General features: G+C 45.9%; 1 protein-coding gene across 1 annotated transcript; it reads right to left on the minus strand.

The window, feature by feature from the left end:
• Positions 1 to 178: 178 nt before the first annotated feature.
• On the minus strand, positions 179 to 2,924 carry LOC6613260 (protein sister of odd and bowel). The gene is made up of 2 exons (XM_002037701.2): positions 1,006 to 2,924; positions 179 to 872 (listed from the first exon to the last, which is right to left on the minus strand). The coding sequence occupies exons 1-2, from the start codon at positions 2,334 to 2,336 to the stop codon at positions 461 to 463; spliced, it is 1,743 nt and encodes a 580-aa protein (XP_002037737.1). The 5' UTR covers positions 2,337 to 2,924; the 3' UTR covers positions 179 to 460.
• Positions 2,925 to 16,440: the final 13,516 nt, after the last annotated feature.

The following is a 16,440-nucleotide window of genomic DNA, read 5'->3' on the forward strand; positions in this document are numbered from 1 at the left end:
CTTGAAATTTTCAAGTGAGTAACAGGCATTTAGAAACTCAGACTCTAACTACCTTTGGTAAATGTCTGGAATATTCAAGGATGATGCAACTAGCTTTCTTTTTAGTCCCAAGATTAATACTTGGAACACCTTTCTGGAACCATAATCCCAACTCAACAATAAAAAGCCATGTGCACAATTTCCTTTAAGCTATTGTCTTTTATTCGATCGTACATTAAGAGTCCACAATTTAACTTAATAACTAAAGTTATTTTAAGCAAAGTCAAACTTTCCTGCTTACGTCACAAATATCCAAGGCTTAAACCAAAGTAGCTAAGGCTAAACTTACACTAAACTAAATGCTGTTTAGTCGTACTAAGATTACGATTACGAAATGGAGGGATTCGTATTCATGAGAGCTGCAATTGAGATTTTATTATATTGAGTGGGTATCAAAGAGTGAGGAATCAGCTGAGGAAGATCAATCGCTGACGGCCACCAAATCTCTGGAGGATGCTGCAGTACTGGCGGAGCCCGTGGGCAAGCCCAACTCCGAGCTGGAGCTGGAGCCGGAGCCAAACAGATCACTTAGGTTGCCACCCACCACACCGCCCACTCCGGCGGCCAAGTTATGCGTCAGGCTGTGACGTCGCAAGTCGCAGTTCCGCCGGAAGACTTTCCCGCAGGAGGCGCAGTTGTATGGCTTGATGTCCGTGTGGGTGAGCAGGTGGGTCTTCAGATTGGAACGCTGGTTGAAGGAGCGGTTGCACACGGGGCACTTGTGCGGCGACTCCTCCATGTGCAGGATCTTGTGGACAGCCAGAGTGCGGGACTGACAGAATCCCTTGCCGCACTCGGCGCACTTGAAGGGCTTCTCCTTGGAGTGGATATATCTGCAGATTACAGGAATGAATGAGGAGAATGGTGGGTTAGATTTTTTGGAAAACTAAATGAAATATATGGACGGTTCTCAAGGGAAGGAGCATTCTTATTATACGAGTAGCTTATCCGCTATTTGTGACCTACCTATGATCCCTCAGATGATCCTGCCTCCTGAAGGCCTTGCCGCAGATGTCGCAGGAGTAGGGCCTCTCGTCCGTGTGCGTTCTTTCGTGGATGAGCAGATTGTAGGACTTGGTGAACTGTCGGTTGCAGAACTTGCAGATGAACTGCTTCTTGGACCGCTGGGCTGCCGCTGCCGCCGCCGAGCTGCCCGCCTCCTCCAGCCCCCCTACCGCACCGGCTCCTACGCCGCCAGCCGCTCCCGAAATGACACTCATCTTGTCCTGGTACATGGTGGCCTGCAGCGAGTGCAGAGCCGAGTCCGTTTCCGCCTGGCTGAAGGCCGAGGGATTAAACATGAAGCTGCCATAGCTGCTGTCCAGGTCTCCCGCCTCGAAGGAGAGTGCATCCTCGCCGTCGAGCAAGGGTATGTCGCACTCTGCTGCGAGTTCTGCGGCTGTTGCGCAGTCCAGCGCTGCCTGTTGGCTCGCAGCAGCTGCTGCGGCAGCCGCAGCAGCCGCCACTGCAGCACTAACGGTGCCAATGGAGGGCAGAGGCAGGCACTTGGATGTTGCTGGTGTGCTGGTGGAGTTGCTGTTGTTACTGCTGGGCGAGGATGTGGCGGCGGCTGATGCTGTCGCTGCCGTCAGAGGAGGTTCCCCCGAGGAGCTGGAGGAGCAGCTCGACTTGAGCTCTATATTGGCTATATCGATGAGCGAGGGCAAGGCATTGTTCTCCGCTTCACTGCTGCTGCTGTTGCAGGTGGTGGCGTTGTTGCTGTTGCTGCTGCTGGTGTTGCTGTTGGAAAAGCGGAACACATCCGATTTCCCGGTGAGTCGCTGCAGCGCCAAATACGATTCCAGGGCCTGGAGATTAAGAGCTGCTGCTGCAGCCGAATTGGCCGGCAGTAGGGCTGCCTGCTGCAGACTGCTAACCATGGTTCCTTGCAGCGAAAGAACGACCGCAGCAGCCGCCGCAAGATCGTTGGTTGCTGCGGCCGCCGTTGCTGTTGCAGCTGCCATGGCTGCGTTGCTGGTCTTACTGCCGATCGGCGATGTTGCAGCGGCGCACTTGTTGCCGTTGCTGTTGCAACTCTCGCTTTTCTTGTGCGCTGCTGTGGGTGTTGCTGTGGCACTTGGCTTGTGGTTGCTGTTGCTGTGGTGTTTCGATGTTGCTGCCTTGCTGGCTGATGCTGCTGCTGTTGCGCTTGCCTTGAGATCGCCAAGCGCCTCTGCAATATCGTTGGTTGCTGCCGGTGAGGCTGCTGCCTTGGCCGGCGAATCGCTGCAAGTTGCAGCTGCAGCTGCAGCAGCAGCAGCAGCAGCAGCGGCACTCAAATGCTTAACTGCCTCCATAAAAAAGTCGAATCCACGCACACACTCAGCTGGATATCGGGATAAAGCCTCGGGGCAGCGATGTTGCTGTGTTGCTGGTTGCCGTGGTGATTTTTTGTATTTTTTATTGTTTGGCGCACCTACGCAGGTTGAGAGGTTCGGAGCGCGTCCACATGAATATTAAAAACCACACGCCATCATAAATCACGTCTTAGTCACGCTTTCAAAAGTCATAAAAATCGAATTTGACGTCTGGCCAAAAACGAAAACAACAAAGTGCAGTCTCAGCCAAGTTAAGTCAAATTGGCAGGCACGCTTTTTCGATTTTTTCAACTGAAATAATATGGTAGCTCTGCTGGCTAGCACACGCGAGTAATTTGGGTACAATCGACCTTTAAAATGATCTGCAGTTACTATTAGTTAACTTCCGTTTAATGCAACTTCCGGTCTTAACCAACACAGACACACACACGTGTTGAGCTATGTATATATATGTACGTATATATAATATTGTTTATTTTCTCTGATTCTGCCAGTTCTTCTTCTTCTCTTGACGTCGATCAGCCGTCGCTGCACACAATATTGGTAAAAGATCACGGAATAACTAAAAGTCCATTGCTCTGCGGACATATCGCGGACCTGCGCTCACTTGTTGATCGCCACATCTCTCTCGCCATTGGTGATCGCTCCCTGCGAGAGCGGATGAGAGCGTGGCCCACAAGATCACCCACGAAAAGAGCGAGCGGAGAGCGGGAGAAATTCAGGTTGGCCAGGTGCAAACTCGTTTTGTCTGTGTATTCTGAGCACCTTTACTCCCGCTCTCACCCACACACACGCACCTAAATCGGAGGTAGAGCGGGAGAGCGTGCAAGGTGAGAAAGAGAGAACCGGTTCCTGTGGTTAATATGCCTGATTTTGATTTTGATTTTGAGTGGGTGTTTTGCCCGCCCTCTCTTTCCCTCCTGGTCTCTCTTTCTCGCCGATCGTGCCAGCTCCCTCTTGCCTGATAATATTCGTTTTTTTATATAATTTTGCAAGTAGTTGTTTATGATTCTTCCTAGGAAATTTCGCAGGCTTTGCCAAGTACTTTTAACCTTGGAAACTGAACAATTTTGACAGATATTTAAAGGTTTCAAATATAGATTTAGGCACAAGTAACAGATGTAGCTATATGTATATATTATGAACTTGCCAAGAAGAAATCTCATATTATGGCTGTTTTTACAAGTTAGTTGTACGAATTATATAGAGGAACGAAAACTTTAAACGGACATCCCTTAATTCACTAAAATCAAACGTGATCGGCGGCCATAAAAGGAATGCGATCGCCTGATAAGGAATCATATGCCAGCTGTTTTCTGGACATCTAAGGAAACCGTGGAGTTCCTAGTAAGGAATATGAAACAATGGTCTAATCTATAAAATATTAACGATCTTAAAAGGCTTTGGATTGGCGGTCACATTGAAACACCTTTAGATGGTTTCCTGGAAATTATTACACTTAAAATCCATTTGCAATAGTGGAGATTTTTTCGAGTGCATCAACCTGCTAGCACTTGCAAATTGTGGCCATTAGTCAACGCGTTGATTTCTTCAGCCCCAAGCGCAGCCAGTTGATTGAAATGATTCTCCTCGCACGCCATCTCATCGCCGCAGAATCGCAGACGAAAGAGCGAGAGAAGAATGCTGCCAGATGAATCCGAAAATACGCTGGCACAGCAAACCCAATCACAATTCGAATCACAGCCGCAATCATAGCTGAGACTTTTCAACTGTCAATTATTTCCTTATTCTTTATGCAAAGCCCCAGACGCGAGTATCCAGTGGGGGAACTCGGACTTAATGCGCTAAACGGCCCAAGTAAATGACCAATAATCATGGGAGCTGCCAGCTCTCCGGCTGCCGGTTGGTTGGCCACGAAATAAGCAGGAAAAAACTGCTGGAAAGAGCCAGTCCAGCACCGAGTGCAATTTATTTTTGCATTAAATTGCAATTTGGCCGTGACTCGCAGTTTTCTACCATTTATACAGATATTATCGTGATTAATAATGCACAAACATGTCATACGCTCGTTTCGTGTGTGTTTGATTGGAGCGCATTAGGATCGCGGCATTTAATGATACGGGAGTCTGGAGTCTGGAGACCAGCGATCCTCAGTCCCACGGTAGCAATTATGTCGCTTAGTGGCCGGCTTACGGATGATGATGATCGTCGCGAGGATGATCTCTCGCTGGATTGCTGGATCCCTGGATCATCCTGAATGGCGGCGCCATCAAAAGATCTGCAATCGCGATTGCGCATTCCAAGGCAAACTCCGTCGTATTGACACAAGCTTCCTTTAAATGAAAGCCCCGGCTTAATGTCGTTATATTTCGATAGTCGCGCTTTTAAATGCTCGTTTCCTGTGCCGCCTCAATCGGAGGTTCTCCTCTTCAGGGACACGATCATCGATTGCCCGGCTCCACTTCCACTTCGACTGCCAGGTCCCCAATCCCCAGTCTCCAGACCCATCCCAAGTATCGTTGTCAGTCTCAAGGCAAATGGTACATGATTTCAAATTTCAAGTACCAGTTTACATAAATATCGCACAGGCTTTAGCTAGCTGCACTGTGAAAAGGGATTTAAGGATTTTCAGACTTAATAAAATATTGTATTAATAGCTTAAGAAAGAATTAACCTAATGATGTCCTACGATTAGTTAACTGAATCCCTTTAGAAGTGAACTCCCCATTTATGAACAGATGCGTTTAAGGAACACTTTCCAATATAAATGATTTTTTTTTAAGTGCAAGGGAAGAGGAGAAACCAGTCCCTCCTGCTCCTGGCTGCCCTATCCTTGCCCTTCCTTTCGGCTCCTTTCCTTGGCCGAGCTGGGTTGGGCGATCCGAGGGAATGCCTTGAAGCCTCACAACCATCTGTCACAAGGTCCCAGTTCCAGTCGAAGTCGCATCGGAGCCGAAGTGGAAGCCTCCATCTCCAACTCCAACTCCATTTTCAGCTCCATCTGCGTCTCAGTCGAATAAGAATGCGCTAAACTTGATTCCTTCGAAGCGAGCGCCGAGTGCGCATGCGTGGGCTGGAATTACATGATCACGATCAGCGATAAAACTTGATGTTGTACATAGCAGGCGACATGGGAGCGGGACGGGATCCGGATCAGTGCAGAAATGGGGGAGGGAGGAGCGGATCGGTACGGATCGATCCATCGCCTCATACAAAATGTCGCAAAAGTCGTACAAATCTACACGGAGCTCCAAGATCACAGCCAGGTTCACTTCAAGACCCAGTTGGAACAACGGGACACCGACAAACGATGCCGGATGCACTTGAAAAAATTACAGCGATCCCATCTAATATATATCTAAAATCCATCCTCAGCTGGTGGTCATCCATTTCCACATATCTTCTACTTTCCAGCTTACTTCCTAACCGTATTCAAAACTATTTCAATTTCACGTACCCCTATTTTCTGCACGTGTAAAGATCCTCGTGGTCTTCGGGCCTTTGTCGATCGCCCCAAGTCGTGTCAAATTATTGATTGCTGTTTTTTAATTTGATTTTGATTTTTCCACCGACTTTGTCATCTTTCCGATCGCAAACGACGGCTGGATAGGATATGAAGGGCTGGGTGGGGAGCCAGAATTATTAATCTAATGCTTTGATTTGAAGCGACACACCACGATCGTGACAAAGAAAAGTAAAAGTCATAACACACATCTAGGGCGGCGATAAGATCGCCAAGATCACCGGCTTAACACCGATCATCTGGCCTATTGTTTTGGAGTGACTTTTTTTTATTGGAACCCAGTAATTATCGGGGGCGTACGTTTTGGGTGCCTCAGCCTCAGCCTCAGCCAGAGTATTTCTTCTTTTTGGGATTCCCTGGAACACAGACGGCAGCTCATTAGCCGCAGGCGTTGCCCCTGATTGGACCAACTATAATCCCTGACAGAGATTAGAGCCAGGTTTTCTGCGGAAAAAAAAAGACAGGCGGTAGTCGATATTTCTGTGGTTAGATGTCGGTTATTGCTTTTTACTTCTCCCACTTCTAATTCGGTTTCTTCTATCCCCCGTTTTGACGCAGATCTCTTATCGCGTTTTACGTGAGGAATTGACATATCTACTTGGTAATTTGATCTATTGAAAAGACCTCGCTGCGAACTGTTTGTTGTCTTTTTATCCGAAGGTTACGTTGCCTGCGACAAACAATGGCCGGGAATCATAATTACAATGGATTAGAGAATATTAATATTTGCTTTCATCTTTGCCGTAGGTCAAGACCCATCGTGTTTGTTGTTTTGAGTACTTCAAAATCTTTTCCTTTATTGACATAGTTCTCGAGCAGGCAAACAACAAATGAGTTGGCGCATGGCCAAGATCATCTGCAAATAAGTGTGGTTCTCTTCTCTTCTGTCGCTGGAAGGGGAAAGTACAGAAATCGAGAAATTGGGAGAATGTGAAATAAACTGGGATAATTATTTGGGAGGGTCTTCAATGAGGGTTCGGCTTATACGGCTCGTTGGTAGAAGAGGTGGTAAAAGATGTTTTAAGACCGATAATGCATCAGCTAACTAGGTACGAAAGTATTTGAGATCAAACAAAAACTATAGTACTATATATTCTCAATCACTCTTTGTATCTTAATCCTATAAATTTCGCTTTTTCTTCGCTGGCGCCACTCGCAAATTGAAGCAAGCAATATCTTGGAAATTTTCACCATGCTTGCCAATTTCCGAATTGTTTGGGCCACGTCCCAAGTGATTATGCATCACACTCGACTCGAATTCCCAGACCCAATCCAGTGCAATGCCAACTGCGAGCCGAGAACAGTGCGAATGTGAAATGTTTCTTCCCCCCAAAAAACATTTCGCGAATGATTTGCATGCCTCTGGAGATGGAGATCCGATCGGAACCGATCCAAAGCCGAGTTTCTGGTCGAAGACCGAACTGGTCCAATCAAATCGAAACCATCTGGCCAAGTCGAAACGTTCGTGGGAATCAGTTCAATACAATTTGCATGCACAAATACTCAAACTCCAGCTCAAACTGCGAAGAGTGTGGTTCCAGTCGAAGATCAGGGGTCGAGGGGCTCCGATTGTCAATTAATTGCAGCAAACGGAGCAAAAACCGTACTGCAACAATGGCAAATCGTTGCAATTTTCTCGCGGCCAGAAGTAGTAAAAGACGTACAACTGCCGAATTATTGAGTGACTGAATGAATGGCTTGAATGAGTGACGGCCGAAGCCTTTTCGTCTTGCATCGCTGAGTGGGGCATGGGTTCCACAGTGAAGTCTCGAGAAGAAGGATGCTAAAACTATGATCGTTTGATGATAGAAATTTAGCACTCGAAGCCGTTGAATCACCTTTGAGTTGCGGCTACTATCCATTTATAGAGGCTTCACTGTACATATAGGAAGTCATGTGCCTGATGGTCTGATACCGAAACCGAACCCAAACCCAAACCCTAACATGAAACATCGTTCCGTGTTCGCGGTCACCGCTTGTCTCGCTTTATTCCCTCCTGCCAAATGGTCGGCGACTGGCTGTTTCTGTGTTTTCCAAAGGCCTAAATGGCCAAATTGATGCGCGATGCGATTTAACGTTTTTCTGATTGAGCTAATGACAGGCGACTACGTGAGAAAGAAATGTATTTCAATTTCGCATTCGCATTGGGTCAAAAGCGAGTGGTTACTGGGGTGAGTGAGTCAGGGTTCACTTCATGCATAGACGGATGGGCAAGGTTAGGGTGAAAGCGCCATTACTACGACGACTTAAAAGGGGTTTATAACCTTGCAGAAATCTTTTCTTTGCAAGCCCAAACTCCCAATTTTACTGTGGTAACAAATGCGAAATCCTACCGGATATGCTGAGGCAACTGGCAGACTTCTTGTGGGCCAGAGTCCTGGGCCATAAACAAATCGTCACCCCCTATGGTGACCCGTGATTGTTCTATTGGCAACTCATTTCCTGCTGCCTTTCATTCGAATGCGAGCGCCAAAAAGCATTCACTTTCAATTTCTCAAGGCAGCGCGTCCCTGGAAGATAATACACAAATTAATATAAAACGCTGTCTGGCTGTTGGAGGAGGCTTTTAATCATTTTTATCTCCTCTGGATGGCTAAAGTAGAGCATGGAAGAATGGAGAACGCGGCTCAATGGTTGCGGAAAGCTGTAAAGCGTGGCAAATATACGCTTAATTGGCTGCAGTCGCAGAATTCCAGCGACCAGGTCGGGTCTCCTTCTTTTCCAGCAATAAAATGCAAATTAAACGAACCAACACAGGACCCCGGGCACTCCAGTTCTCCAAGACTCCGCCGACTCGAGGCACATTTATTTACTTAGAACCTCCTGCTGTGCTTCCGAATTAAGTTTAAGCCCAGAGGCTAAAAATGCAAAATGAGTTTTACTAATTTCTCAACTTCGTAGACTTCGAGTCCGAGTCTGAGCCCGAGTCCGAGAATCCGGCTGATGGACAGTTCGGCGGGGATGGGAAACGGGCATAGCTGGAGGAGGAAAAGGGTTGCCCGGCTAAACTGAATTTTAATTCCTGCATAAATCGATTTTAAATGAGATTTCTTTCGGGGAGCCCAGAAACCGAACACCAAAACCAAAACCATAATCAAAATGTTCACGGTCCATGCAAATTTCGAGACTCTTTTTTCCAGTAGCCTCTGCCCGCATGGATCCTCCCACCTGACTGCCGAAAAAAGATCAGCGAATGCCCGAAGGACGTGTGCCCTTTTCTTCTTAACTTTTTTTTTATATTTTTGATCCTTGGATATACACATATCTGTGTTGAAAGTGGGGCGTGATCCGTTTAGCAGCGCCTTGAGTATGCAAAGTGCTGCTTGCCAGCTGCTCGGAAATGAGTTATGAGTCGGACTGGCCCCACGTCTCCATTCTCCGTTCTCCGATCTCCGAAGACTCCGGCTTGTTTGCATATTTTAGGCCACCGTTTAATTAAAGGTTCCACAATTCCTCTTTTTAACGAAACATTTGAAACGGGGCACGAGCACGAGGGTCTCTCAAGAGTGCTCCTCCCTGTCTCGGGGCTTTGGGTGTCTTGTGGTCTGGGGGTATGTGGTCTCGAGTCTTGAGTTTTGAGTTTTGGGGCTTGGATCTTGAGGTGGAGTCTCGTCCATTTCCCAAGCACTCGAGTCCGTCAGAACTCAAGTGTGGAGCGTGTTCGGCGTTCGGCGGCTTTTTACCGCCCAAGGAAATGCACTGTGAAAAAAATATATTTACTCTAGAAATCCAAACCCATTCCATCTAATGTATATCAATCATACATTCTTCCAAGCTTTGTGGTTATCTCTAAAATCTGAAATATAAAGAGTCGATTATTATTTATAATTTAGTATCTAAATTAAAAATTTTCTTGGAGTGACCCAAGCTGTTTCGTGGCCAAGAAGCCAGCGATGATCTGGCCTGTTATTTCAACGCGCACTTTGGTTATTTCGTGTGATATTTCCAATCAATAATGTTCGACCCTAAATAACTCTATTGTTGTGCGTAAGTTTTCTCGGAAATTTAACGGCTGCTGACGAACTCTTGGATATTTCATATTGCTGCGGGTGTTCTGGGTGGCTCAATATAGTACAATACAGGCAAATCTAGTTGGTAACGAAAAGAAAGCGCATCTCAGATCAGATCAGTTCAGTTAAGATGGGATCGCAGCGGTGAGTCAAGTATCTATCGGCTATTAGCGCTGCTGCCCGGTGTGCATTTTATTGTCTTTGGGCCATAACTTATGGGCCAAGCGACACCTACCAGGCGAACCTGTTTATCACACGCATTAGATCGGGCCAAAACCATATCCACTGGTTCCACACGGCTCCTCGCCCATCAATTTCAGCTGCAGCAGCTGAAAAATAGGGAGACGGCTCGGAACGCCACCGCCAGGCCAACAAAGATACACCTTTTAGACGGGGAAAGGTGAGGGTTGCCTGCTTTGTTCGCTGCTCTATAAATTCAAGTGGATATCAATAATAAATTTCACTAATTTCTGTCATTTCACTCGAGTGCTACAAGTCCGTGGTCCCCGCGGCTCCCTCGCTACCCTACAGTCGCCGCCTGTGTGTCTGTGTGTTAATGTCTTGCTTTTAACCACTTCATTGTTCGGGCGTCAAAGGTTAAGAGTCTCAGTCCCTCCGCTCGCATGTTGTTGTCTTCGCTCGATGTTGCTTGTCTGCAGCGCCGCCAGCAACACGGCAACATAGCAACAGCAACATGGACAACAGCAACAGCAGATGCACTCAGAGAAAATATGTAACCATTTCATTTGCATTATTGAAATATTTAACATAGCAATTCCACATCGCTGCATTAATTACATGCTAAGAAAATAAGTTAATATTATTTTCAATAGTAATATCTATTTATAGTCAGTATTTTCGCCCAGTGCACAACAGTAACATCTCACCCTCACCTGAACAGCATTGTGGATACTTTGCGCTTTTGTAGTTATTTTTCTTGGTTTTTATTGTATGGTTTTTGTTGCGCATTTTTCCCCAACCGACTTTATTATTGTTGGTGTTTACCTTTGTGTTATTTTCATTTTATACACATCATTTGATTCGATTTCATTTCTCGAATGCTGCCCGTTTTCCTTTCTTAGTTATTGTTGTTATTCTTAAAACGCCCCAATGCGATTGTCGAAACTACCATTGAGTTTTGATTTCTGAAGAGAGTCTTTTGCGCGTTTCGATCGATGGATCTGTTTCGTATGAATGGTGCAGGGGTTTTGAAAGGTGGTTGATAGATTAAGATGAAATGGCAATGGCGGTGGTTGGGTAAACAACCCAATTCTCTGTCAAGTGCAGTCTTTCCATTTTGGGAGAAGGGTGGTGGAAAACATTGGAATGCCATTCGAGGATTGATTGATTGGGGGAAGGTTGCGTTAGGTGGGAAGTTTAAAAACCAAAACTTTATCCAACCATTTGTTCTTTTAAAATTACAACTTTTAAAGGTTAATTTCCCACTTCAGTAGCTTCATTGGTCAAGTAATGCAACACTCATTCCGTGACCAATCCAGATGCCTGGCTGTCTGCCAAGTTGGCTGCAATTACAAGAAACAAACGTGAGACGAATTTCAATATCGATTCCGAAATCTTCCCGCTGCCAAAATGACCAAACGGTTTTCGGGCCTCCTTCAACTTGAGTTCGAGTTCAGTTCGGTTCGGTTCTTCTGGCCGATCATCCCCCGTAAACAATGGATTATCTAACCACTTCACAAAGTGCGTGAAAAAAGAAGAGCAGAGCGAGAGACACTTGTGGAATCGCATGGATCTTCGAATTCATTTTTGGCCGCGTCAGCGTTTCCATTGTCCTGGGGAGATATAAAAAACGAGGAAGAGGGGGGGCTTTGGTACAATGGCAAACAATTAATGTGGCTCATTGTTATCGGTCGATGTCCATTTCGGGGCATTACGTGAAAGTATTTTCCCGGGCTCTCGGCTCTCTCCCTTCCGCCACTCGACAGAAGTCAATTCTAATCGAATTGTATTCCAAATAAAGGGAATCTGGATTCCCCAGAATCGAATGAATAGCCCATCGAATGGGGCGACAACAAATTGTGGGAACTTCTCTGCGTTTTTCCCTTTCTGGTCTTAGGGTTATAATGCCGCAATAAACTCAAGTGGAAAAATTGCGGCAAAAGTCTTAAGCGCAGCCACTAAAACGTTTAAGTCCCCGTGTTTCTTCTCTTTTCTGGCCAAGACTAATGGCCCAGCCAATTTGTATATGGCCAAAAGATCGGAGTGGGAACGGAGGAAATTTCATCAAAGAATTTTTCGGCTCTTCTCGCATCGCCATAAAATCCTCCTTTTGGCCCATGCAATTTTGGTAGCTATACGTCTTTGGCTCCTCCTGCGAATCTGCCTGTGAATCGTTTACGTGTTGGCATCTGTCGGATTCGAGGTATCTGCATCCGAAGGATTGGGCAGCCGGGCTCAGAGAAAGGTTCGGTTCGTTTACGCAGCATTCTTCGGATCAGCCAAATTACAATATTATTATTATTGTGCCTGAGATTTTTGATTGAAGTTTAAAGGGCTTAAAAGCCCAGCCAACTACCAGTTTGTGCGATTTCAGTTGCCATTCGCTTTATTGCCGCCATTATTATCATCGGCCCGGTTTGGCCACGGCGACTTTCCAGTCTTTCGCATCGTCTTGTGAATTTGAATACTTAATTTTGCATTTATTGCCGGCGGCCAAGGAGCCGCTGCCAAGTTCCCAAAAGGTCACAGTTCACGCGCGTGCAGCGGTCGCAGTGTGAGAAGGTTTAGTTTGGGAAGAAAGTTTATGCAGAAATTGCCATTGCGGCTGAGAAACTCAAATATAATTACGATTGGTAAAGTTAGGCAAATTGAATTCTACGATTGTTCTACATCTTATAAAAACTTGCATTTTTTGTGAGACCATCGAATGCTTGTAACTACAATATATGATGTTATTATGAGGGGCAATATCCTGCAGGAAACAGCAGGTTTCACGTCTACTTAACAGAAAAAAAACCACTGATTACTTTCCTATCAATAGAATTCAATAGAATTCCTTCGCCCCACACCAAGCCGCTTGTCTGATTTATGTTTGCCACCGCCCGAGTCTATATATCACACCATCGGAAGGTGACCATCCCGTATTGTGCGGCGATCTATCTACCATCCATCAGGCCGTGAAATATTGCTGCTCCCCCGCCGCCTTGATATCGGAGCTCCAACTCAACTCCGCCTCCCCCCGCCACGGGGCACGATAAATTCCACGCCCGAACCCGATGATATTATCGAAGGCCCCACACAATGGCGAAAATAAAAAAATAACACACACGCACACACCAAAACGATAGAGAAATTTATAGCCGATATGGATATATATATGGATATAGACCCGATGAAATGATACGCGACCCGAGTCCGAGTCACAGCTATTATCCATAATCTCAGCCACGTTTTGGCTTTTCCGTTTCCCGTTTTCCCTTGCCCTTGCCCTTTGGGCCCTCAAAACTTTTTGTTGATGGCCAATTAAAATGGGTTATTAGCAGAAGTGCGATATGAGAAGAAGCGCCTGATTGTGTGGCGTTTGGAAATCTGTTGTTAATTCTTTTTGTTCGTGTTTTTGGGTTTTGTGACGTCTTCGGTCCTATAAAACGGGGTGAATATCAACCGATATATGCCGTTGGTTTTACGACCACATCGCCGGGCGTATCGAGAAACAGGGCCCATCCTAACATTTGTGTCTGCGTCGTCTATGGGCCCCGGGTAATAAAGGCCATAAAAGAAATTCTGCATTCGATCCGATCTTCACAAGTGTATGCGATATTGAGGGAGCTATAAAGTAGTTAAGTGCCCCAAAGGCTCTCGCCCCCAATATGATATTATGGTAGCCAAAACGCTCCAAATGGCAGTTGCGTGATGATGCCACCAACAGGAATCCCAATTCCAACTCGAGAATCCCGAAACGCTTAGCAAAATGCCGTCCATCAGCAGCAGCAGCAGCAGCAGCGGCGGCGGCAGTCGGATCATCAGTTAAATGAAATGATTGAAGCCGAATTGAAGTCTTTAGTCAACGCAACACGCAAACCAACAATTGGCCACGCGGAGGACTCCTCATCTCGGCCAGCGAAACGACGGCAGAGGAGTCCGTTCCAGGCGGCAGACGGACTCTGATAAGCTGTCAATAGTTGGGCTCCGGCTATGCTTCATTAATCACAACATGATGCTGAAATTTCCAAGGAAGCAAAAGCACGCCATTGTTGTTTTTCCAAAGTGCTGGGGTATTTTGGACAGGGTATTTATAAGGTGGATTATTGTAGGAAACTGACTCAGAAATTAAACTAAATTTATAGCTTTTAAATCTTTGTTTTTGACCAATTAATAACTCAACTTACATTGACTTTAATAATTTATTACTCAAAAGTGAGTTCTAAGGTATCTCCCAGATCAGCAAAGACCAACTTCAATCCTGTGAGAGTTACTTTCTGCAAAAATTGCGCATACGCCGCATTGACCTCGCCACGCCGCCGCTCATAATAATGCAATATCACTAATTTATGGAGCTCTGGCCAACTGCAGCTCCCTTGCTGTGTGGCTGAAAAAGCTCATCATCGGCAGCCGCTGACGATGGAGCCTTCATTGGATTGGGGATTGGGGCTTGGGACTTGGGACTTGGAGCTAGAGGCTTGGGGATTTTAGACTCGGTCGGTCCATCTCATGTGCGCTGCTCTCGGAATGTGCAACGTCATTACTTTTATGATTGTTCAGGTATTCAGAAATGCCCGCCGCTGGTTGGCCCACCGATCCGTGGCGATCCATCGATCGATCGCTTTTGGCTGAATTCGTTGTTCATGTACAATATTTTCTTTAGTCAATCGAAGTTGTCGATGTGACTTTTATGTGCCACTCAAGTGTTTCTCTTCCTCGTGTTGCCTTTGCTGCTCTGCTGTTTTTGTTGTCTATCAGCGGTGCGGGTGTTAAAGACCACTGAAGACAATTGTTATTTTTAATATCATTGTTGGAGAGCGAGTTATTCACTGTAAAAGTTCCAGCACTCAGTCAAAGTTGGACTCTGTTATTGTAAGCCATGTCTAGTGATATGATTTCGCATTGTGTATTGTGTAGTATTTTTTCGGATCGCTTTTCGTTCGATTGTCGGACTTTTCAGAGAAGGCCGCCGCCTCCAACGATGTCATGTCGTATGGAAGTTGAATGTTGCAGATGGGCAGGGACTCGAGTTTTGGTTGGATAATTTCTGAAGAGGCACACTTGGCATCGACGATAGATGAGTAATAGACGAGAATTCGTAGGGTGGGCTGTTGAGGAAGTTGTTGGGAGTATACTATACACACCTGCTAATCGAATTAACTTTAATACCACCATTGACTAATCATCACTTCGTTGGCATTGTCATTTCAAACTTGAACGCATTTAATAGACTCATTGTCTGGGCTGAAAGGAAACTTTTGGTTTACGATTTCCCCCTCGATCCAAACACCAAATCCAAGCTTATCAGTTGGCCAGACAAAACACGAGATCTGTTATGCTAATCGCGGAATTCATTCCGTTCTGTTGAATTCAATTCTGAGCCAGACCACCCAGCAGAGCCAGCAAGCAATTTGCATTTGCATTATCAAACATAACAGATCATGATTCCCCAGCTTCGAAACCGACTTCAAATCCAATCCAGTTTGGAAACGTTTTCGGTTTCTGGTCGGAGCCGCGTCCATTGTCACAGTCGAATGTCTAATTAATTGTCTGTTGATTTAGTTGGCTATTAAAACGCGATGCTAAAACGCCTCCGACTTTAGAGACTCTGGTGTCTGTGCGGCTGTTGTTTGTTTTACGAGTCTTGTATGCATACGCATTAAATCGCTAAAGTTCAGTTTGGCAATCAAAAAAGAAACAGGAAAAGAGCTCAAAACTCAAAAGCAGCAAAAAGAAGAAAATATATAGACATTCCCCGCACTTGGAGACTGATAAACTGAAGCCATTGCAGCCGCAACAACATCCACATCAACAACGGCAATGAAACTGCCCACACAGAGCGCAGCCAGCACCACAAAGTGGTCAATGATGATCATCCGCCGATGGTTGATGCTGGTACCTGGTTATAGTGGTATATATCGCTATGGCCGGAGCCCCTGCTTCTTATCCGCACCACTGCCACAATTATCAAGTGTGAAAACCAGCGAATAACAAATTAAGCGAGTGATACCATGTCCGCAGCCCCAAGAACGAGAATTGAACTCAGCTCGAACTTGACACTGTCCGTGTATTGAATGTATATGGACAAGATTGTCCCAAACTCGCGGCACTGAGAGAAAAAGTAGGTTCACCAAATAGTAAGTATGTATAACTGCATCCTTTTTTGAAGCATTACCCATGCAGCCAACAGATACATTATCTCTGGAGTACAATGCAGTTTAAGTTCCACAATCACCTTGCATTTTTGCTCAGTGCACAGATGCAGTTACAGACTCAGGGATATAGGGACAGTGAAAGATACGGCGCAGAGGGACAGAGAGAGAGAGAGAGAGAGGGAGAGACAGGGTCAGAGACAGGCACTACTCCGATATCAGTTTTATGGGTGGCCCACATGTCGAGGGCCATAAAGTAGAAAATTATCACCTTT

Source organism: Drosophila sechellia, chromosome 2L (assembly GCF_004382195.2).
Source record: "Drosophila sechellia strain sech25 chromosome 2L, ASM438219v1, whole genome shotgun sequence".
NCBI lineage: Eukaryota > Metazoa > Arthropoda > Insecta > Diptera > Drosophilidae > Drosophila > Drosophila sechellia.

Bases quoted from the DNA above. Each gene is read 5' to 3' on its own strand.
- LOC6613260 (XM_002037701.2), bottom strand. From the start codon at position 2,336: ATGGAGGCAGTTAAGCATTTGAGTGCCGCTGCTGCTGCTGCTGCTGCT. The intron at 873-1,005 runs GTAGGTCACAAA...TGTAATCTGCAG, and splicing joins GATCATCTGAGGGATCATAG to ATATATCCACTCCAAGGAGA.